The 25,866-nt window shown below is 37.2% G+C and overlaps 1 protein-coding gene across 2 annotated transcripts in view; it reads right to left on the bottom strand.

The window, feature by feature from the left end:
• Positions 1-25,866, bottom strand: part of grm2a (glutamate receptor, metabotropic 2a) — a 53,560-nt gene that overhangs the window by 2,023 nt on the left and 25,671 nt on the right. For both annotated transcript variants that reach the window (XM_073870387.1, XM_055213480.2), the window contains 2 exons: positions 11,916-12,753; positions 7,308-8,371 (listed from right to left, as the gene is read on the bottom strand). In XM_073870387.1, the coding sequence (XP_073726488.1) occupies positions 7,308-8,371; positions 11,916-12,753 (1,902 nt within the window). The remainder of the gene's footprint in view (positions 1-7,307; positions 8,372-11,915; positions 12,754-25,866) is intronic.

A 25,866-nucleotide genomic window follows, 5' to 3' on the forward strand; every position in this document is an offset into this window, starting at 1 on the left:
CATTTCACAAAACAGATTCATAATGGAATCAGTAGATGTAACTGGTTTATTAACAGGAATGTAATATCATTTATTTATTTTTTCATTTCAGTGGATTCAAATGTGTCTCCAATGCCTACATGGTTAAATAGATCTGTAAAACAGGCATGAATCAGTTTTACATTTCACAAAAGAGGTTCATAATGGCATCAGTTGATGTGACTGGTTTATTAACAGTGATGTTAACATGTGATATCATTTATTTTTTCATTTTTAACTTGAATCAAATGTCTCTTCAATGTTTATGTTTATGGTAATAGATCTTTGTAAAACAGACATGACACCACACAGAACAGATTCATAATGGCAACAAATGACATGACTTGTTTATTACCAGGAATATTAATATGTCATTTTATAATTCTTTTCCCAATTTAACTTGATTGTGATGTCACCAAAGCTTGTGTTTACAAAGAAAATCATGGCATTTTTAGTTTTTAAATAAATATGTCAGTTCACATGCAAGAAAACATGAACTCAGCACTCCGAAGCCTTAAGGTGCGGTATTACGACCACACAAATTGTAAATAATAAAAGTACAAAAGCTGTTACTGGGGCAGTACCCTTTAAAAAAGGTCTTAATATGTTCCATTTAGGTATAAATATGTATTTTTGAACTACCAATGTGTACATTTGAAGGACTAATATGCACTTTTTGGGTACAAAGGTGTACCTTTTTGAAAGGGTACTGTCCCCATGACAACTTTTGTACCTTTATTTCTGAGAGTGCACATCATTTTCAAACAGTGTGTAAGTTTTGTGTCTTCTTGTGCTTAACTTTTTTAATTGGCAATACCTAAAAGCATGTGAAATGATCGCTTGTGACAACGCAGTGACAGGTCTACTGTTCCCGTTCCCATCCTTTAAACTTTGAAGCTCAAGCTTCATGATTCGCCTTATAATGCTCACTTGTGATTGGGTATATGTAACTTTATTTAAATCTAAGTAACAATCAAAAAACATGGGCGGGACTGGTGGCGGCGAGCTGAAAAGTGCGGGGGACAGAATCTTATTTATTTCAAAGTGGGGGGGACATGTCGTACGTGTATTCTAATGGTTAAAGAGATCAGCCAAAAATGATCATTCTGTTATTATTTACTCATCCTCGTGTTGTTCTAAACCTGTATGAGAGTCTTTATTCTGGAACACAAAAAAGGTATTTTGATAAATAATGGTGTGCACACTGTACCCATTGACTTTCATAGTATTTGTTATTCCTGCTATGAAAGTCAATGCGTACAGTGTACTGTGTGCTTAATATCTTCTTTTGTGTTCAACAGAATAAAGAAACTCATACAGGTTTAAAATAACATGAGGCTGAGTAAAGAACATAATTTTCATAATTGGGTGAACTATCCCTTTAACATGCAATTTCATTTATTTTCCCATTTAACTTGATTCTGATATGTAACCAAGCCTTATAAAATAGATTAAAAGCTTATATAAAAGTCTTATGGAATAGGTCTTTGTAAAGTATATGAATCAGTTTATAATAAATTAATTTAGAATGGCATCAACGGATGTGACTGGTTCATTAACGGTAACATGTGATTTCATTTATTTTCTCATTTAAAGGGGCCATGGCATGAAAATATGACTTTTTCCATAATTAAGTGCTATGATTGGGTCCCTAGCGCTGGTATCAACCTAGAATATTTGAAAAAGATCAACAACACAGTAACTTAGTTTTGGTAAACCATTCTCTACAAGCACATGAAAAAATAGGTCGTTGAAATTTGGCTCTCCTTATGATGTCATAAGGAGCTCTTATTATAATAATACCACCCCTTAATCCAACCACAGCACTGCTATTTAGTGCAGAGAAAAAGATAATTCACAGAACAATTGAGTTTCAATTTCAACAAACCACCATCATTGTGATCAGTGTTTGCACTTCATCCGCTCATGTGCATTTTAAAGGACACACCCAAAATGGCACATTTTTGCACACACCTACAAAGTGGCAATTTAAACATGCTATAATAAATTATTTATATGGTATTTTGAGCTAAAACTTCACATATGTGCTCTGGGGACACCAAAGATTTATTTGACATCTTAAAAAATTCCTGTGACATGGCCACTTTAACTTGATTATAATGTGTTGCCAAAGCCTATGTGGTTAAAAATAGATCTTTTGTGCAGATGTGCAGGTGTGTGCATATGAGCGGTCTCCTGAATACTAATACAGGCTTTACTATGTGAGATATACATTTTAGAAGAGTCATCAAAAACGATTTCTATTTTTTTTATGCTGTCTTGGCGGATATGTTTGTGGTGCATAGTTTAGCAGATGTTTTTATTCAAAGTGACATTACCTCAGTATGTACATTTCCTGGGAACTGAAGTCATAGCTTTACGCTCTACGCATTGGGCATTTCCATTTATATGCAATATATTGTTTTTGTTTTATTTAAAATTTTGAGCAAAACCGACTAATTGCATTTGGATTGTTTTGTAACATACCGCAACAGATAAAATATTTACAGGGTCATGAATTGGAGATGCAATCTAACCTTGTTAATTTTTTTTAGAAAACATTAAATAATTGAGGAAATGAAGTTGTTGTTTTTTTAAAGAAAAAGAACAAAAAGTAGATCATTATTTTCTGTATAGATTCAAAAGTGTTTTTGTGCAGGCAGCAATGCGTCAGAATAAACCAAAGTGCTTTAAATAATGCATCATTCAGCGAAAAGCTGTGCTTGGAAAGGTCTTCCCTTTTTTTCCAGCATACATTTCTCCTATTTACATAAACATGCACTGTTCATATAGATCTGTGCACTGTTAAGGGATGATGTTGTCAGATTTGCATTACAGTGTTTTCTCCCAAATTGATGTGCGTTAGTCAAAATACCCCATTACAGAATCACCCACTACACGTGGTCAAACATGCAATGGCACAGATTCATAAATAGAAGATTCATTTTCACATCTCAGTCACTGATCTTTCACATCTGTAGTCACTGATGCCGCTTGCATGTAATGTGCGCATTTGTGATTTAAGTAAGGATAGGCGTATCAAATATTTATCAAATAAATCCCGCATGCGTTTCTTCTCAAGCGTGTCTATGTTAAAGCCGGTAGGTGAGAAACAGAAATGATAAAGCCGAAATGAATTTCTGTGCAGCATTTCCTGGCGAGGTCTCTAAGGCACAACTTGCTTTCAGAGCGCATGAACCCAGCTGGGAATCATCCTCCCATGTACTAACACATCACCTCACATACACTGGCACAAACCACAAAACCCTTCAAAGAGAGAAGAAAGTGACGTCCCATCCAATCAGGACCGAGGGAGATTCCCCTTTCTCGCTTCACTTCTGTCATCTGTCTATTTTTTCTATCTTCTAGTGTTAATGGATGATGAAGAACTGACCCCGGCAGACGCCCCCGGCAGCCATAACACCTCCAGAACATGTAGCTAAAGATCAGTTTTGTTCACTAGAGGAGCCAGATATAAAAAAAACTAGCTGTTACCAGCGATGCTTTGTGTTATCATACTGTATTAAATCGACTGCATGTTTGTTTGTGTTTGAGCATTTAATTTAAGAGTGTAAAAATAATATAGTCCTCTTGTGGTCCCACACATTTTTCTCTTACGTTTGGTGGATATACCACAAAACATCGCAATATTACCTTGGTTTTGTAATGTGCCATAGTAATACCATGGTACAGTATACACTTAAATTTTTTTTTAATTAATTTAATTTAAAAAAAGATAATCTCAATTTTGTGATTTGTTCACCAAAGCATTGAGAAAAGGTTTAAAAGGTTTATTTAATAGTATTTGTATTGGCACTTGACTTAAGGATATTCGGATGAATCACATTGAATGTTTTTATAGGCAAGTCATCAAATATCCCACTTCCTTTGTTCTACATTGAATGGCTTTTGAGGCACATGAAATGTGAGGTTCTCCTTTCATCAGCAAAAAGACAGGTGATCAAAGAGATGTCTGTATCCACCATCTGAATTGGTAGGCACCGAAAAAAAGAAAATCACTCAGGAAACTTGTATGCACTCAGGTAAATTGTAAAAAAGCCAATGTTAGAAAGTGATTAAGGGCTATGAGAGAGCCTCATTATCTAAATGATGAGAAATCGTCCATGCTGTCATTATCTGTGCAGTGTGATCTGAAACAGCTTCACCAGAGGAGACCCCAGGCATAAGATTTACTCCTCAAAGAAATTATACTGTTATACACAGGATTGGGCAAAGATACATCAAAATGTATTTTAAATAAAATACCAAATACCTTAGTTTTAAGTGTATCAAAATACAGCAGCCAGAACATGTATCAAAATAAACTACTGTATTTTTGTATTTTGAAAATACTAAAAAATACTTTTACGAATTTCTTCGCAAACCTTCCATCAGTTGATCTGTTTGATCTATTGATTCACATTGACTCTGATTGAGTCATGCAAAAATCTGACATATGCAACCTGTAACAAAGGGCCTACTTTCAGAGCCAGATTATCCATAGACGGGATTGGGCGAGGGGGGGACCAAGGGCTCCAGACTGCAACCAAATGGAGTTTTTGACACAGCACGAGCAGTTTTTTTTACAAGTAGGCCTACTCCAACCCAGTATCACGAAATTACGTACCTAGTCACGTAAATTTGTGACTCTTTTCCGTGACACTGACATGTTTTTCCGCCTTTTTGCGTGAACGTGTCACGCATTTCTGTTTACGCGTCACTGTCACGTATTTTTTACTCAAGTGTTTTGTCCTATTTTCTTACCATTGTCACTTCACTTTAGAGTTAGATTTACATAAAATGGCATCCTTACCCAAACCCAACTCTAACCCTAATGCCAGGCGACAATGGTTTAAAATCATAAAATATAAAAAAATAAATCATGAAAAAAGATATAAACCAATTTTTAAAGTGACTTCCTAACGCAAACACCAAATCTTACCCTAAACCGAAGCGTCAATGGTCTGAAAATAAGACAAAACAGTTGAGTAACAAATGCGTGACAGTGACACGTAAACAGAAATGCGTGACATGTTCACGCAAAAAGACGGAAAAAAACGTGTCAATGTCACGGAAAAGACAAATTTACGTGACTATAGGTACATAATTTCGTAATACAGGGTTGCCTACTCGCAAATGTGTGGTACCTTGTGTGTTTTTACTGCTCATTTGCATGACGCGTTAATCGTTTTATGTCACCATGCACTCAGTTAATCTACCGACGGGTTTACGCAGCCAAATACAGCTAAAGACAAACTGTGTTGTTCTAGGCCAGAGAATCCAACTGGTGTATGTGGATAGAGAAGAAGGGAGGTGCCTGCAACAATTCATGAATTGGTTTTGAGAAAGTAGACACATCAGTGTTTTCTCTCTCTTTCTATGATCATTCTTTTAAAACTACTCGATGGTGGTGAAAAAATACAAGGTACTTGGCCAAATTTAGTCTGAAATGCAAGTTACAGTATTATTATTGTGTTTATATAAGCAAAATGTTTTTATAATCTCAATATTACAATGTAATGATCGTCTCCACCTCTTACATTTTTTTCTGACTTATGTATGAAATTCCTTTCACTTTTCAATCCCTTTACTCCAACCCCCCCCCCCCCCCAAGGTATTGTAAACCCATAGTTGTGTCAAAAATGGAAAAAGCCAAACGTTGGGTTATAAATTAAAGGGCACCTAAGGTCCGATTCACAATTTTACATTTCCTTTGTTGTGTAAGTGTGCATTAGTACATGTTAACGATATGCAAAAGGTACAAACCCCAAAGTGAACGATTACGCAAGTTATCGTCTCCAACGTAAATCTGTTGTCTTGGACAACAACAAACACACGGCTTGTAGGCAACAGTTTACTTCCTGGGATTGGTGATGTAGTAAAGACCGAAATTATCATAATTCCTCCCGCTTTAGACTCACAGCCTGTAAGTTAACTCCTCCATTGTGAGAAAATCTTTCAAACATGGTAAGGAGGGTCACATTTCCGGCTAACGTCAGAGGTATTCGGGCCAATCACAATGTACAGATTAGCTGGCCAATCAGGGACACAGAGCTTTTCAGATCGATGAGTTTTGTACAAAATCAGAACGTTTGAGGAAGGCATGATATCTGGAGCTACAAAAATGTACGTTATGTGGAAAACACTGTGTTTTTGAACCATAAACCAGGCGAACACTTTGTATTATATAAATACACAAAAAAGTGTTGTTTTTAGCAATGAAATAGGTGCTCTTTAATCTATGCTGAGTTGTTTTAGCCCTGAATACTGGGCTGTTTCAACCCATGGTTGGGTCATCTATGAAGATTTTAATTTTAACCCAAATTTTGAGTTTGCCCCTTTATGACCCAACATAATTTGTACATATTTTATGGGCTAATTCGTACGACCATATTCGTACACTTTAAAAAATGCTGGGTTATTTAAAGGGAGAAACCCAACCCGATGGTAATTTAACCTATGCTGGATTGTTTCGACCCAAAATGTTATGTTGTTTTAACCCATAGTTTGGGCAAATATTTTTACCCTATGCCTTGTCCCTTTATGACCTAACACTAAGGTTGAAAAAAGCCAAGCATTTTTTAGAGTGTATGTTTTTGTAAAATTTGCATTCGCCCCTGTGACGTTGGGGTTAGGGGTAGCGTTTGTGGTGTTTTTTTCTAATAATCATAAGTTTTTGTACAATTAACTTCTTACGAATTAATACGGATTAGCCATCTATACGATACGTGATATCCCAATACAAGGCCACGGTACGATGCACATCATGTGCACCCTTCCGTATGGATCACAGATCAGCTACGATCCGACACGTTACCTTCAAAAGTGCAATATGGAAGGTGCTGTATAGTTTCACGCATCACCAGGAGTATATCGTCGTATCGATATTTTGAACACAGCACTAGTATACAACGCCCACTTTTCATCACCTAATTGTTTGCAAATGGCTAAAATCCAACAGTCTTACCTTTGTGCCATGAAATATTTTGTTTTTAAAAAAAATCTGTTAGATTCTGGATGTAAAATTGGCTGCAAACAGTGAAAATACAGGATTGCCCCCAGCACATTTAGACGCTTTGAACACACATATTGGTAAAACATGTATACCTTACAGTAAATGCAATGAGAGTCGCTTTAGATAAAAGCATCTGCCAAATGCGTAAATGTTATTTGATATTGTGTTACATACTACAATAGCATTTTATTTTATATGCGTCTCAAATATCATAATATTAAGTAGTCAGTGTATATGTACTTATTTAAGCATGCATTGTGTTCATTTTACTTACCCTGTAGTCACTGGCAGTAACATAGAAGATGGGCTGGAAAGCCAGCCAGATTATGCACGTGGTGTACATGGTGAAGCCGATAAACTTGGCCTCATTGAAGTTCTCGGGGCACTTTCTAGTCTTAAAGGCGTAAAAGGTGCAAAGGATGATGAGGATGCAGTTGTACGTTAAAGACATCAGCATGCTAGAGTCCTTGCTGTTGCACTTCAGCGTCACCACATCTCTTTTCTCGGGACTGACCTCCTTTCTCACCCCTGGAGCCTCAACCAAAAGCCAGACCACCACCACCAGCAGCTGACAGGAAATCAGACCAGCACAGATGGCCACCTGAGAAGCAGGGCTGATGAATCTTGGCCTCTGCGCTCCGTCCTTAACGCCGTTAAATATTCGAGCGATGCGATTGGTCTTGGTCAACAACGCGGAGTAGCAAACAGCGAAGGACGTGCCCAGCCCGAGCCGTCGTAACGTGCACACCACCGCTGACGGTTTGCTGATGTAGATGAAGGTTATGCAGTAGCAAAGCAAGACGCCCAGCAGAAGGATGTAGGAAAGTTCCCGTCCGCTGGCTTTTACCACCGGAGTCTCGTTGTGCTTTAGGAACAGCCCGATCACAAACAGCGTGCAGAGGATTCCGAGGCAAGCGATGGTGACCGGTCCGATAGCCCAGGCGTCCTCCCAGTGAATGTACTCCTCGGGTAAGTCGTAACACCCCGTCAGATTATCCAGCGGCCACTGTCCGAAACTGCAATCCGCACAGGTGAATTCATCCAGGAGGTACTGGTAGGCCTGACACGGTATGCATATCCAACAGCAGACGTCTCCTGGCTGCATGCTCTTTATTTCATTTTTCCTGCAAGGATCGCTGCATTGGGAAGTGGGAATTCCTTGGCTTTCCCAGGGAATTGAGCTCGTGTTCAAAATCAGACTTTGGGACCAGTAGCCCACTTTCCGATACACATATTCGTCGTTCTCTTTGTGATAATGGAAGATGTTGTAGCGACCCAGGCTGTCTCCATAGGCGTCGAAGAGAACAATATTCTCTGTATCAGCTGGACGGAATGGAGCTGTAGACACAAATGACAAATGATAAACATTTATTAACGGTCTTGGCAACGGACAAATAGATGTTTCTCAGCAGCAAAGTGTTTTTCTTTATAAGCAGAGAAAATGTGGAACCCAGAGGGACCTTTTTACATAAGGCTACCACGGTTTTCCTCTGCATCATGCCCTGCATATTTCTCATCAGGCTTGTAGATGCATCGGTCTCAGGTGCAAACAGTACATTTACATAATTGAGGTCAGAAGGTTGATGCATTGTCTGGTTTGTATGATGTAATCTGGCATCCTTGAAAGAATATTATCAAAAAAGCAGTTAGATGGCCAAAAGATGCAGTATGATATAGTCAGGCACATTTCTATTCATTTGTACTCATTGTGACATTCATCTCATCGCACATTTCTTCTTTAGTTTTACTTAAAGCTCACACAACACATGCTGTTTCTGCATGTTAATCTGGAGTACCTATAGGGTAGTATTACATCCTTAATATCTCTGAAGAGTCTTTAGTATAATCAGATTTATAATAGAAAAATTAGCTTTACCGAATCTTTCTGATAACGTACGAAAAAAATAAGAAGGAGTTACTACCGCGGGAGGAGCGAGTACGAGTCATGCAACACTATACACAGTGCTCGAATTGAATGAAGTCTTATGGGGGGTCCCCACCATGACATAGCAGCAAACCCAAAATGGCAACACATTACTACCTTTGAACGCAAATGTATGATTTATGTAACATCGATACAAGGAAAAGCAATCCAAAATTTACAGACCTAAACTAGATCAGAATTTACCTTCATAACAAAAAATGTAATGTCAGCATTATCTTTACTAGAGAAATATCCGAAGGGGACCCTAATGCCTTATGGAGGGTCCCGGATCCCCCCAGCCCCCCCTCAATTCGAGCACTGACTATACAACACTGTTTAACTTATGATTCACTACATGTTCGTGTCATTTATATAATTTGGACACGCCAATTTCCAACATAAGACAGAAGTCTTACATGACTTTTCAATGAAATCCAGCGCATCAAACACACACGCAAAACTCCGCTGCTACCCCGGATAATAAACTATATCCATTGTTTCCATAAGCCTGACTTTCTTTTCCTTACATCCAAAAACACACTTCTTCATTCGTGCCATCATTGAGTTTTGAAATTAAACAAGCCGTAGCGTGATGTGATGTTTGTAAGTTCTAGCGTCTCCCGCTGATTGACGGTTGGGCGGGGTTTTCCGGGGAAAGTGCCAATAAAAAGAAGTGATACTTATAGAAACCCCTGAAACATCAGCTGGAGCCGTAATCGAAAAAAACTTTCCGAAACTTGTACGAACCCTGGCGAAGTGCAATCGGCAGAGAAATACTCTGTAACACACCCAACTGCTTTTTTGACACTTTGCCTACGTTTAGCATGAGGATATAACTCTATAACTGTGTTAATAAGTCAGAATGCATGAAATACCATTAAACCACCCCTTTAATATTTAGTTCTAAGTGCCATTTCGCTTTTTATGATGTGTTCTGTGTTATACTTTTCATTAGGTTACATTATACTATATATTTTAGATTTATTTGTAAATATTTTGCACAGTCTACAAAGCAGACCAGATTATATTTTACTGCACGCTGTATACTTATATAACTCTGTGTGTGACAAATAAAGCCTTGAATTCTTGAATGGTTGTGATTACAACCTTTCTTGTAGTTTAAAAATCACTTACTATTAAGTTGGCACTGGACTGATGAGGTTAATGCATTACAGTAAAACAATCAAGAGTCGTTTTAAAGTAAAGAGGCCATATGTTTAAGGATTATATTTATGGATTTAAGCATTAGTGTAATATATTTTACATTAGCAGTATTTCCCATGGGCAAACCTCCAAAATCCATTTATCTTTTAAATTGATTTTTTGATTAAACAAAGAATAGACATAATTTAATTAAGACATCCTTGTAAAAGGAAAATCTGTGTTTGTTTTTAGATTTTAACGTGACTGAGTGCACATGCAATATTAACCATTGATCTTTGGGTAACGGTAAATGTAGGATTGTTTTGTTGGGTTATCCATTACAAATCAATTCTACTAACTAGAAGAAGCTAAATAAGAGGGGGTTAGGCAATAGGCTTTTAGGCTTCGTTCACACTGCAGACGAAAATCCAACTTTTTGGCCTAAATGTGACCCATATCTGATTTTCTTATGGCAGTCTGAACAGCACAAATATTATCCGATTTTGTCGAGCAGCATCCATTTTTATTTCTGCAAACACAGTGCGCTGCGTCTGATGTCACGTCTTCTTCTGCGCATGCGGGTCACTTTAGGGCCGTATGATAATGTAAACAACAGAGCAAACAAATCTGCAGTGTAATTGTATATTTACACGGGGTGATAATGCTTCTCATTTACTTTGAATAGGTGACGTCATGCGTTGCCAAACTAATTGTGGATCCGTCGGCGCCGCGTCACTGCTGTTGCTCGTGGCAGAAGTTGAACATTTCTCAACTTTTCAAGGGCCAAGGCATGCGTCATCCAATCAGATCGCCTTATGCAAATAACCTGGTGCAAAGCCAGCCAATTACGTTTAAGAACAGAGGAGCATGTGTTGCGGCCACTGTGATTGGCTGTTGGCCACCCTTCAGAGACACCTTCCGTCAAGTGTTAACGCTTAAGGGCTCGTTATAGTCGTGCGTAGGTCCTACTGCGTAACCGCGACGGCGTAGGTTCCGCGTCGGTTTTCATTTATACTTTTGCGTCGTCGTCCGCGTCGACGTGCAAACACACGGCAAGACCGCTGGTAGGCAGTAACCACGTGTGTAACCACAGCAGCAGCACAAACGTCAAAGAAGAAGAAGCTTAGCAAGTTAACCCACAAACGAAGAAGAAACAGCAACTTGTTGTGTATAATTTGAGAAGACCAGCAATGATGGAAGTAAATAAACAGCGACTTTTGATGCAGTTTGAATTAAATCACTCCTCAACTTGGCTCATCTTTGTTTTCACCGCCACAAACGGAAATACCTATGACGCCGTTTTTTTTAACCTGACGGGAGGGGTTCTGGTGGACCAATCACAGCGCTTGCGGTCCGCATAGATCTGACGCGCTGTTAATTTTTTTGTGAGGTGCGTGTCAGGCTACGCAGAGCTACGCACAGGCTATGGATAGCCTACGCACGACTATAAATCGGGCTTTATGCCCCGTGTGACCTTACCGTAAGTCTTAGTTATTTAGAAAAACACACACACCCAGCGCTGAGCAGCTATCCCAACTATCCATGGGTTACAAGCCTGACTATCTAACCACTAGGCTTCAACTACCCCATTAAATAAAATGCCATTTAAATAAAATGAATGATAAATAACATGTTTTGGCACAGCATAACATGAAACAACAATACGGAATACAATAGAAATATATAAGATGCGAGATCTGCACGAAATTTTATACCATGACAACGTACAGCTCAAAAACATTTATACTAAAGTAATCTATATTATGCATCTAACCTTAAATTTAAAAAGCAAAAGCTACCAAAATCAAAACTCACCATCAAACTTTGTCTTCAAGATATAGTCCTTATATAACTTCCTTCCATTTACTGGTTTCATGGCACTGCAGACTTTTGTGTTATTCGGACACACGGCCTGTCTCATGTGATGCAAGGCGTGAGCCATAGCGTAGACGGCGTTTACCACAAACATGATTTTGGACTCCTGTTCGAATTTGCCATCCCGGAGCGAATGCTTCCCGCAGTTGATGTCGTGCAGGCTGCACTGAAAGCTATGTTCCCAGAATTCCCTGAACCAGGGGTTCCGTGTGTTGTTGTACGGATTGAGGCTCGTGAAGTACGAGGTGAACTCTGGAATAGTGTAAGATGCCAGCTCAATAGTAAAAGCTCCTTCTGCCACAGTCTCGCTTCCTCTCACCACACTCTCCTGAGCTCCCCAGCCATCGCTGGCCACCCAGATGAAAGAAACGTTCATGCGTTTCGCCGCGACCAGGAGCTCCCTAGCGTCTTCGCTTCTGGTGAAGAGGATCACTACTTTAGCGTTGGACTTCTGCAGCAGAGATCTGATGACTCCTTCGTAACTGTTGCGATCTATAGAGCGACTGACCTTGGCCGAAGTGGCGATGCAGATTTGCAGGGCCCGAGCTTCCTGCTGAAAAGCATCAATGCCCGTCTCACCGTAATCCCCCTCTGAGGCCACAGTAGAGACGTACGTCCAGTTAAAATAGCGCAGGATCTCAGCTATGGCTTTGGCCTGGTAGAAGTCGGGCGGCACGGTTCGCGCAAAGTAATCGTAGCGGGATTTGTCGCTCAGTTTTGCACTGGTGGAAGCATAACTGATCTGAGGGATCTGGAAAAGACGCAGGAGGTTGGCCACCTGCAAAGGTACAAATGAAAAACAGTGAGAAAGATAAAGAATTTTAAATGTTTAAAAAAGTTTTTTTTTTGCTAAACTACTGAAATATAGACAGATTATCATTCAAATCACAAAAGCAAAGTAAAAATGTAAAAGTTTAACACATGCACTCGTTCAAAATGTGGATATGAATTTTTTTTAAATTGATTTAATGCTTCATGTTAGGGATTTGTGCAATAGTAAAGGTAATTAACAAAACCTTTTCTGCATTTACAAAACATGCAAAAAGATAAATGATCTGTAATTATTTCTGCCACTTACAGCATGAAAAATTGTGATTCCTCTGATATAACAAATTAAGGCAGTTATCACAGGATTCACAGCATGCTGCTTGCTAAGAATCTCCCTTCACAGTTCTCTGTGCATCTATGAAAACCCTTATGACAACACCTTACGTTCCCATTATACCATGAAAAAGATCAGATACAGTACCTGAGACGGATACAGCAACAATTATGACTCATACAGCGCTCGATTCTTTCTTTTATTAAACTTTAAAACTCTTCAAAACTTGAGATGGTTCCTGCAGTTATGTGTTAAAGGAGTCGGGAACGCTATATTAAATCTGTATTATTTTGCACTGCAAGCCACTTTACTTGGCAAACCTAAAATATTTCAAGCTCTGCGTGAGTGTGTCTCAGTTGTGATCTTGTAATATGCATTGGAGTCTAACTGGCTTTTGCCGCAGGCAGATCCTCAGAAGCCTAAGGGAAAGTCTTCGTGTAGATACCAGCAGTGGGTAAAAAAGCTATTTAGGATTGTTCTCCATATTAGCATTGCCTGGCTTGAAGAATAACATATTAAGGGCGTTGCTCAATAGTTGTGTAAATGAACACAACCAGAACACAGTGAATACAGGAAAATAAAGGTGCTATAAAGGGTTCTTAATAGCAATGTCATAGAAGAACTATTTTTGGGCTTTTTAGCCAAAAGTTCTTATAAGAACCATTTCTTTCATTTCTTTGTCAACCTTTTGTGGATGTTTAAGGTTCTTAAGGGGACCATACAACCCTAGAAAGAACCTTTTAGGAACCTTTATTGTATGTGTATGCAATATAAAACAAATGTTATACAAAAAAAGGAAAATCTGAAATATTTTGCTAACACAATGCAAAAAAAGTATTTTTTTTTCATTTAACCAAGCATGTGATGTCTATACAAATCAAGACTGTAAACAACATGTGACCTTGTACCACTAAACCATAAGTTGCACAGGTATATTTGTAGCAATAGCCAACAATACATTGTATGGGTCAAAATGATCACTATTTTATGCCAAAAATAATTAGGATAATTAGTAAAGATTGTGTTATATTATAAAAATAATAAATATAGTAAATATAGCAAATATAGTAAAGGATTACTCCATTTAAAAAAAAAAAAAATCCTGTTAATTTTCTCACCCCCATGTCTAAACGATCCAAACCGAGGCATAGCAAAACGATTGTCATTTTTGGCTATACAAATAAAAAATATGTACTTTTAAACTTCTCGTCTTGCACCAGCCATGTAAAAAAAACGTCTTCTCGACTGAACAAAGAAAGATATTTTGGATGACATGATGGTGGGTAAATTATTGGAATTTTTTTTTTTTAAAGAAAGTGGAGTAATCCTTTAACTCTTTCCCCGCCATTGACGAGTTATCTGAAGAGCAATTTTTTCAGCATTATTTCAAAATTTGGTATTTTAGAAGAAACCTACCCATATTTAAGAGGTTATAAAAAGAGAACAAATGATGATAGGATGAAAAATTTTTCCCATTTTTGTCTGAAAACGGAGGGTCTGTTTTTTACTTGGTATACTTGTATGTTTATATATTTATAATAGAAAATATTCCTGGAAGGCATTTTGTGAAACTTGTGAAAATCACAAAACAATGTGGGAGGGCAACTTTAAAAAAAAAAGGCTGTGGGGGAATGAGTTAAAAATGTTTTTTTATTAGTTATATGTGTTGCTAAGATCTTAATTTGGACAGCTTTAAAGGCACACTGTAAAAAAATTCTGTAGAAATTACAATGTTATTCCAGCTGGGTTGCCGGTAATTTACCGTAGATTTAAATTTATGTTATTTACTGGCAAGAGTTTGTTCAAAGTTAAATAAATTTTAAATATTAACAATTCTTTATCTTTACAGAATAAAACTGTACAATAACAGCCTCATGCAAAGCATTCTGGGAACCAGAAATCATCATCAACCTTTTTCTGTTTTTTGCTTCAGATTTTGTTTCCCAGAATGTTTTCCTTGATGCTGTTTTTTTTATTTTTTGCACCCTCAGATCAAATTGTCCTATCATCCTATTGTCCTATCCTAACAAACCATACATCAATGGAAAGCTTATTTATGCTTTTTTATACTTACTGCTTTCAGATTATATAAATGTAAAATAAATTGACCCTTATTACTGGTTTTGTGTTCCATGGTTAGACTTTACACAAATATAATAAATATTTACTTGTTTTGAATGTAGTTTTGTCACATAAAAAATAATCACTCAATGCAGTATGGTTTGCTTTCTGACACACTTACTCTAAATGGTGGTCAATCTGCTTGCACTGAAAAATATTAATGTAAATATTTATAATGTTACATGTTTTAGTGCAATACTATGAAATATTGATAAGCTCCAATCCCCCCACCCCCTTCATTCACATCATCTCTACTGTATCTTAGACAGTGTGGCAGCAGTTAACAGCTGCTAATGGTCCCTTAATAAATCATCTATAAGTGTCAATATATTTTAAATAATTTACGACAAAAAGTACTAGACAGTGGATGCGCAAAAGGACAGACAAAATATACCCCAGATCAAAAGAGAGATTTTCCAACAATGTTTTGCAACACACACTGGGGAAGCTACTGTGAAAAACATACATTATTGTTATCTTTTGTTACTTTATATTGTTTAGATTGCAGGCCAGAACAAGGTTTTGAACAAGTTGCGATAGAACAACTTGTTGGTCAGTACAAGAAATTGGTGTAACTTGTCAGGGAACAAATAGCAGGAGCATTGTACATTTAACCTTAACAGCAAGACTGTTTGGTGCTTCGAGATCAATAGTCTTCTTAATGATAAAAAGAAAGAAGCAGATTGCCTATCCTCTAACCTTTCTGAAACTGGAAGATGATCTGATGAATGGCACAAGACTGCATTGGACACTGTTCAAAACTTGTATGAATATGTTGCAAGGTTTCCAGCTTTATTGCCTGACCAATGACCACCGGCAGAACCCGCTTAATCTCCTTATCCGTTCCAATGTATATATATATATAATATATCTCCCAAGGTTTTTTCCCTACTAGGACTTTTTTTACTAAAAATATGGGGGGGGGGTTTTTTCTCCTAGGGGGTTTTTCAACCCGGGGAGGCAGCCTTCTTGGGCTTAACTTCTATACGTTACATTAGTAATACGTTCGCTTATAATGTTGATTTATAGCCGCAGCAAATTTAGCTGCTTGTGCTATCGTGTATTATGTTGTGCTATCTGTCGATTTTCTGTGCTTTTCACTGCATTTATTATGTAAAGCTGCTTTGATACAATTACCAATTGTGAAAAACGCTATATAAATAAAATTGAATTGAATTGAATTATTAAAGGCACAATATGTAGGATTTCACCACTAGAGGTCACATTACAAAACAATAACAAAGGCGAAGCTTAATGGCATTATGAAGGACAGTTGAACAATGGGAGATTGCATTGTTGTTTTCACCATTCAGAGACATATGAAATTTATTAATCATGTTTACACATGCGGTAATAAATTTATATTTTATAACCTATACGTTTGAAAACATTATTTTATGCCATCGTAATGAATTAAATGCAGGGCACATTAGATCCTGTATAACCCAACCCAGTCTCACGGCAAGTCGTGTTATAGTAACGAAAATTTTGATTAATTTATCTTTGTTTGCTGACAAGAATTTCCGCCGTTTTTCGTGACTCAGGAAACTAATGTCTTTTTCGTCCTTCCCAGCACAAATTTCTTTCAATAGTTTTCGTGTCTATGCCACGACTTTCTTTATTGTGTCATTTTATATTTTCTTTTCTCATCGTTGTTTCCTATTTATTGACCATTGTCGCTTGGTCAAAAACTCTAACCCCAACTCCAGTTAAAAGCGGCCGAAAAACATGTAGAAACCAATGCATAAAATTACATCCTAATGCAAACCCTGAATCTAACCCTAACCCCAAGCGACAATAATTTAAAAATAGAAAAGAACGACGAGAAAAAAATATAAAATGACACTATAAAGAAAGTTGTGGCACAGACACAAAAAGCAATTGATAGAAATTAGTGCTGGGAAGGACGAAAAAGACATTTGTCTCCAGAGTCACGAAAAACAGCGGAAATTCGTGTCAGCAAACATGAATAATTTAATCAAAATTTTCGTTACTATTACACGACTTGCCGTGAGACTGTGTTGCATAACCGCCACTTCCGCATTTGTCCAAACCTGTTGCAATAGTTTCTAAGTACTAAGTATAGTGCGAATATTACTTTATTGAAAGGTGACAATGACAAGGAACGAGCAATATTTTAAAATAGGAATTTCTTTGCAATTAAAAAAGTATTTGGTTTCTCAATATTTTTACAAAAATCTTGTGGCTTTAAAGGCATGGGTGGTCCAACATCTTATTAATTATAGAAATATCAGCTATTTTGGTATTTACAGTATATTATTTTGTCCACTCCCTGTAGTAGCAGGATACTAAGCACCACAAGCCACTCTTCACATTCAGCAGAATCAAAAACAGTTGCTTTCAAACAAAAGCCGACACAAATTATTAAAGTAACTGCCTGACCTCCTGTGCATTCACTTAAACAGCTACTTACAAATTCTTAACGCTACCTGTCTATTACAAACTACTAGAAATTCTGCTGCCCTAGTTATTGTAAGTGCACTGGCTCAGGAATCTGTAGCAGAGCAATTTCCATGTTACTCTGCGGTTTCTAATGCATCGCAGTTTACACTCATCTAATTTACCAGCTTTTCCGAGGCTGTTTTAACAGTTCTCGAACAGATATGAAAAGTTTGGCATACATTTTTGATATCTGTTGCTATAGAAACAGCTGAGTTGAGAATGAAAGGGTGCGTTTGAAAGAGGTTAATGTCGTTATTTTGTTTCCCCCGAGTTTCCACTCTTCTTTCAGATCAGCAGCGTCACATAATATTACCCTAAAACCTTCATTCTGTGACAAATCCAGACAGTCTGTGTTTAAACAAATTATTTTCTTTCAGTGAGTTAAAACCGTTTCTATGTCCTCTAAATTCGCTTAACATCTTTGAGGTGAAGAAAAGATAAAAGCAAGTTTAGTACGCTGATGAAAACATTTTTATATAAAGTGAGACAAGTACGTTTACAGAAATTAAACTATAATTATCCAAATGATAGTCTATACTCTAATCACATCTCAATTATAAACCATTCTCTAATTAGATTTAATAACAGTCTAGTATTCGTTTGCCAGCTTATACAAGCTGCACATTTGCATTAATTTACCCTGAAGTACATGCAGGTGCACAAAATAAAGATTTTCCCAGTTTGTTTAATCAAATATTGTTCAGGATCTGACCAGTGGCATTTCTCCTGTACTGTATCAGAATGCTGCTCTCTCAAGAAAGTGAAAGAAATATATATTTTATTAAACATTCACTGTCTCCTGGGTACACGTGGTTTTCATAACAGTTTTGTTCTCACCAAACTAGTGTGAAAGATGTGTCTCGGTATATATTTTCAAGTATACAACCAAAGATTACAGATTACAATAAAAGTATCATGGGCAGGGTACCGTGCATACTATGGTAATAATATGATTGGTAATACTGTGGTATTCCTGAAGTGCCAATGTGCAGTGAAAATAGCATTGTATAAAAGTATGTAGTATGTATAAAAAACATCAGTTGAGTAATTTCTTTTTGTGTAGCACTTTCACAATATACATGGTGTCAAAGCAGCTTCACAGAAAGTCACACTAATGTTTTAATTGTCTTAGAGTCCCTGTTGAGTAGTTAAATGAAACTTAATGCTTTAGGCCCTCAGTAAGCAAGCCAAGGGCAACTACTGTATAGAAAGAAACAAAAAACTCAGTAATGTAAGAAAAAACCTTGGGCGAATTCAGGAGGAGGGTGGTGGCAGTTCTCCCTCGGCTTTACATTTACATAAATGCATTTGACAAGTGCTTTTATCCAAAGTGACTTACAGTGCATTACAAGGTATACATTTTTATCAGCATGGGTTCAAACCCATATAGCCCTATTTTAACGATCTAAGGGCATTGTCTAAAGCGCACAGCGCAACGTCTAAATGGGCGTGTCCGAATCCACTTTTGCTACTTTAATGACGGGAAAAATGGTTTGTGCGCCGAGTGCATGGTCGGAAAGAGTTGGTCCTATTTTTTTAATGATTAATGGGAGTATTTTGGGCGTAACGTGCAATAAAGTCTCAGCTCTCATCCCCTTTAAAAGCCAGTTGCGCTGGCGCTATGTCTAATCCCTATTTAGATGACGGACTTTGTAAACTGAAAAACTAAGTGGAGGAAGAAGATCCCCAGTTTAAGATTAATGTTAAATAATTGTGTTATTTTACAGTTGTATTGAAATTGTTATTTTTTCATTAAAACCTTTAAAACCCGTTTTCATTTAGTCATGGAAGTAAAAAAGCAGGCTTTTAATTTCTTTAAATGGCTATCCAATATCATCAAAAAATACTTTACAAGTTTTTAATAAAAGGTGTGTACTCTAAAAATACTTTATTTGTTACAAATCGGAGATAAAGACTTTACAAACAGCTCTCCTCACGTTTCAGCACTTGGACAGCGTCAGTTTTTTTAAGCATTACTTAAAAATGTTTCTCATCTCACCATATCCACAGGTACAGAGTCATCATATACAATAAATCCGCGTGGTAGTATTTAAAAACAGATGCATTTGTTTAAAGCAAAGCATTTATTTACTTACCAGGCTACAGGTGAAGCAGCTCTTTCCGCCTTCTAACGTCTCATAATTAGTCCTCATTTATGTCCAAGAGACTCAATAATAATCTTTTACATTCAAATCCTTTAATCTTTCATATTTAAAAGCGTTTTGTGCTGCTGCGCATTCATGTATGTGTTAAGCAAACCCGCGTTGTCGTCCCGTTTAGGCGCATATTACTAATGCGCTCTTTAAATAAAAAAAAAACATATTGCGCCATTGACTTTAGACATTAGAACAGGTTTTTGTTGGTTAATGGCGTAGTCTATTTTAGTTGCCTCAAAATAGCAACGCGCCAACAATGCGCCTGAACACACCTCGTTTTCAGACCAGAACGCCCATGGGCGCAAAAGGGGGCGCAAATGCATTTGCTATTTAAACAACGCAGCGCTAAACGTGAAAATTATAATTGCGCAGGGTGGAAACTAGCAAAAGACACTTGCACTTGCATTGCGCCGGGTGTAAGATAGAGCCCATGATCTTTTGTGTCTTTTGCTAATGCAATGATCTAACACTGAGCTATACACAAGTGCACAACATGAACATAATGCTGCTTAGCTACAAGTTGTGAAAATGTGAAAAGAATTCCACTATTAACACCTTTTCCAAATAGATTGCAATTGAGGCACACTTAACCTTCAGATTCAGCCTACTTACAATTGTCTCTGCATAATAAACTAGCACAGGAAATAGTACTTCAACATTGCAAACACTGTTTGAGCAATAGTAATTCTAATGCAAGTGCCAGTATGAATGACAGATGGCAGTGCCCATGAACAAAAAGATCATCAAATGTTTCAGAATTTAAATCAGTTATACAAGCGTAATGCTCTCAACAGGAATTTCCATCATATTTCGAGGAGCATTACAATTCAATTTATTAGCTCTGATTAGCCACGAGTCGCTTCCACATCGTGTCGAATGGCTTTGTGCGACTTAAACACATTAGATATGGAGCTCATGCACTTTTTTTTATTTAATTATTTAATTAAGAAAATTCTCAGCGGTGTGGATATTGCAGGCAGAAGAGTTAGTTGTTAAGTGGATTAATTATTCTAGAAAAGAGAATGGCTCATGATGAGGGGGATTTGTGTTTGGCAGAAGAAGTGGACATGTTTGCCATGTGTTATGCATACACAACAAAATACATCTTGCTTTTAAGATGACCATGTAAAATCTTTCTCACAAAATAATTTTGGCTGTCGGATTGAGTTGCTCAAGTTTAAAGGCCTGTTGACAAAAAGTTTGAAAAATCGTTATCTAAAAAAGCACAACATTATCGCCGTTGTTGTGCACGCTAATATAATTACCATTATAAGTATAGTTATCTTTATAATTATCCTTACAGTTGTATAGAGGGTATGCATCACCCTGTTGAGTGGCAAACGTTCAACAAAATGGCTGGTTTTCATAGCGGGTGCTGCGAAAATGCCAGTAAAACTGACTATTATCAGCTTAAATTGAATTTAGTTGGACTTGATAGCAGAGGTGGACAATACTTAGTTACATTTGTAATATTTTTTTCAAGCATATGTGCTTTATTAGGGTGTTTGTCTTTGGGAAAAATTTTACTTTACTACATTCTAAAGCATATAATCATGCTGTGTATTCTTTAATATTTCATATAAAAATGTATTTAATACCCAATTACATTAAAATTGTGTACTTTTACTTGAGTAAAAGTACGTTAATCTGTACTTAAATATTAAATGTAAAACAAAAACTTGTATTTATGAAATGTAATAGAGTAAAAATTATAATATATGCTTTGGAATGTATGTTTCCCCAAAAAAAACATGGATAAAATACAAATACTTGAAAAAATACTTTTAAGTAGAAAGTCAAACCTCTGCTTGATAGTGACCCTAGCAACTTGTCAACCCACCTGTGGTCTGTGGACGTTGGCATGAACGATCTATTTTCTTCTCCTTTCTCATATGTAAAACGATAGCTCCGAATTCTTGTTAAATCAGTTAGTACAGTCTATCGCACAACAACTTTTTTCCATTTAAACGCATTTCCCCCGTGTTTCCGCTGATTTCACAAATTCTGCCGCTCTGTCTTTTGCCACTCAGTGGGCGTAACCGCAGTCACTTTCACCGAAGGTGACGTCACGTGCATACCCTCTATTTATAGACTGTTTCATCGGGCGCACGTGCGGTGACGCGATAAGCGTCTGATCTGTTCTTTACTTCCTGTTTTTGTTTGTTTAATGGTCTGACTAGTTGCTGAAACTGAACTCTTAAACAAATACCTTGTCGAAAATAACAAATGTTTTGGGTTCCTATGTAATCTACGTGTGGTTTATTTTGCTTTCTATATAAATAAACTACTTTAAATGGACTTTGTTGTTATTTATTCTTCGCAGAGTTTACCGGAAGTTACGTGATGACCACGAAAGCCGCTTGTTTATGTTGTTACTGCTGAAACCGTTTATAGTATATCGGTGCATCTCTACTATAATTATAATTAAAGTTATCTTTATGGTTAGCGTTATAGTTGTCTTTAGGATATCATTTTAGTTGACTCTATAGTTAGTTTTATTTTTATTGTTATAGTTGTCTTTATAGTTATCCTTCTTGGTGTGAATGGGCTTTACAGAATTTTTTATTTCATTATATCTGTTTAACATTGGCCTGCTATCTTTATTCAATCAATAAACAATCCTTTGTGCTGCCTTTAAATTGAAATTTTAAGTATAAAAGCTGACACTTTGGTCTAACCGTCTTTAGTTCAGCGCTTCACAGTTTAAAATCCATGAATTTGGCTTCCTCTATAAAACAATAAACAAAGGCATCAGGGCAGAGAGGCAGATTCAGGGCTATGCAGAATTACATTAGAAATGGAAGACTGTCAAAAAGAGATACAGTGAAGCCATGTGTCACAGGATTGAGGCACCTTAAGGTGCTATTTTTCTTAATAAAACATTAAAAACACTCATTGCACAGTGAAAATTACTGCTACTGTATAAGTGTATGAACATTTGTTGGAATTTACTGAATTTATTGCAAGCTGCAGACAAACAACAGATTTAAAACATGACAAATTCCAACACCAGGTCAGCTTTCATTATAAGCCACTAACAAAATGAGAACTCTCACTCAGGAATCAATACATTCTCTGTATTAAATTTATCCCTGCAATGAGCTACATCACAAAGTGGACAAAATTGGCCACGGGAATAAATGATAAGACATATATTATGCTTATGGTTCAAGCAACAACATAAACATGAATGTGTATAAGGAACTTCTGTCCATTCATACATGCGTGACTCATCTGTTACAGCTAAAGCATGAATATGATCCATCTATTTATTAATGGACATCCTATCCGTATACTCTCCCACACATTTTTCATTCACCACTGCGCTTTTAACTACGAACGTCACACATTTACAATAACCTGCAGTATGCAGACATTACTCCGTATAACACTTTAGCCGACAACACAGCACTGGCTTCACAGAGCAATCTGTTCCCGAGCACAAAAAGTGTTATTTTATGAAATATGTATACACCGAGTAGAGAAAAAGTATTAAAATGCACACTTCTCTTTCAGGATTGAATGTGGTACTTCACAGTTTACATCTTAGAAAGAAATAAAGAGTGCCGGAGACGAAGGAAAAACATTGAGATAAAGTTGAAAATATCGGGTGAAGACATTTAATATATAAAATGTTTGGTGCTGAATGTTGACTTTTATGATTATGAAGTGAGAGTAAGCATACACGGGTAGAAGAGAATGCATAAACATTCTGGGTTAATTTAACCCAAAGGATGGGTCTGTCCCTATTTTGACCCATAGCTGGGTTATGTATCAGTGGCGGCTCGTGACTGCTCATCTGAGGGGTGCAAATTCAAATTATGTGTTTTTTGCGTCATGTGAACCATGTGCATCACGTGTTTTGTCGAAATAAATGCCTGCTGCAAACGCGTCAAAACCGTTTATGATAAAAGAGACGCTCACGTTCACAAAAAACATGCAAGACACTCCCTTAACAGTAAACTCTGACTACACATGAGATTATGCGAGTATCTGGCAAACGCGAGCGTCTCTTTTATGATAAACCCTTTAGACGCGTCTGCAGCAGGCACTTATTTTGACAAGACACGTGATGCACATAGGATCACTCGACGCGCCGAACACATATTTTGAAATTGCAAACCAGACACATGACGTGCTACATACATGTTGTGACGAACTTCACATCGAGCGCCCTCGAAAAAAGAAGTCACCTGCCGCCACTGTTATGTAAAACTGTAGTTCCTCCTAAAATATCAAATTTGATGTGAATGTGTGATTTCTGCCACAGCATTTTGAACACATTTTAAACCTACAATCATATTTAAAAAACCTTCTTTTTTTCCCTCTACAGTTTCATTAAAAATCCAAGGTGAATTCCTCACACGTAGCTGTCATTACTTTTCCAACTTAAAAAAGCTCACCTGCTGTTCGTTGCAGGTTGTCCCATCCTACCTTATTGTAATAAAACATCTCAATATCGCCTATAGCATGCCAAAAAATACACCTGGTACAGAAGATGATGCAGGTAAGTGCATGAGGATTAAGATAAATGCAATAACGGTGTCAACTGAAAAATTTGTATCTTCTGAAAATCAATGAAAGATGACACCCACCAGCAGTGATGATGACAATATCAGTGACACAGTGGATGATATGAACATTAAACCGCGGTAAACTAATACTGCTGTGACATCTCTGGTATGGCTTTGTTTGCCTGTACACATCAGAGGAGGTGGATTCCACATGTGGGATTTTGAAGAGTTTGGTTGCCAGGCAACAGCTGTGAATATGTTTGGTCAGGTAGAAGTGTGACCCTGTAAGAGAGGAGAGGATATCTCTAATCTATCTCTGATCCTTCACCCACACCTGACTGACAACTCTCTTGCTCGCTCGCTCGCTCACTCTGTCTGTCTGTCTCTCTCTCTCCTTTTAGGTGCCCTTTAGGTGGCATTAAAATCACCAGCTGCAGTCAAGTCTAAATCAATGAATTACAGATTAATGACTATGGTCATTTAAATAAGATAGTTGAGTGGCCTTAGTATTCTGAACAACCTAACCAGGTTAAATATTGTTTAACAAGATAACTACTTGTGTACAATGAGTTATTTTCTTCTAGTTTATAGCAGGGGCGTAGCCAGAATATTATTTTTGGGGGGGTCCTATCTTAAAGTGAGGGGGCAACTTGTATATATATATATTTAAGTTTATATAAGTTACTCACAACAACGCGTGACATGAGCTAATCCAATCAAGTTTGAAAATAGTTGCATTTTACCGCACAGCATTTTGATTGGTCAATCTATCAATCAGACTAAGAAATCAACAATCTTATTTTATTTTAAGCAATTGGAAATCTGAGGGGGGCGGACATGTAAATGAGGGGGCCAAGGCCCACCCAGGCCCCCCGTGGCTACGCCCATGGTTTATAAACAGTTTCATTGGACGCACGTGCAGAGACGCGATTACGCATCTAGTCGGAACTTTACTTCCAGTTTCTGTTTGTTTAATGGTCTGACTAGTTGCTAAACTGAACTCTTGAACAAATACCTCATTGAAAATAACAAATGTTTTGGTTTCCTAGGTAATCTACATGTTGTTTATTTTGATGTTATATAAATAAAGTGAACGACCAATGTCGCACATCTGTGTGTTCCGGTTAGGTGCGTTGGATAAAGAGACAATAATAGTCCACCAAACATATATACACAAGAGATATCCCGCACATGCCTGAAGAAGATCTTATGATCGAAACGTCGCAATAAATTAATTTAATATTTTGCAAGTTATTAATGTGCGGGATATCTCTTGTGTATAGATGTTATATAAATAAACTACTTTAAAAAGACTTTGTGGTTATTTATTCTTAGCAGAGTTTACCGGAAGTTACGTGTTGACCACGAAAGCTGCTTGTTTATGTTGTTACTGCTGAAACCGTCTATACTGCAGCTAACTTTAAATATTGGACGTACTGTCAGAAAACTTGAATGACTTTTTGATTGGAGCAGATGCTGTACTTTATGTCAATGGGTGGTGGAAATACAGACCACTTGTTAAAGATCCCTGATAT

Source organism: Misgurnus anguillicaudatus, chromosome 8, assembly GCF_027580225.2.
Source record: "Misgurnus anguillicaudatus chromosome 8, ASM2758022v2, whole genome shotgun sequence".
NCBI lineage: Eukaryota > Metazoa > Chordata > Actinopteri > Cypriniformes > Cobitidae > Misgurnus > Misgurnus anguillicaudatus.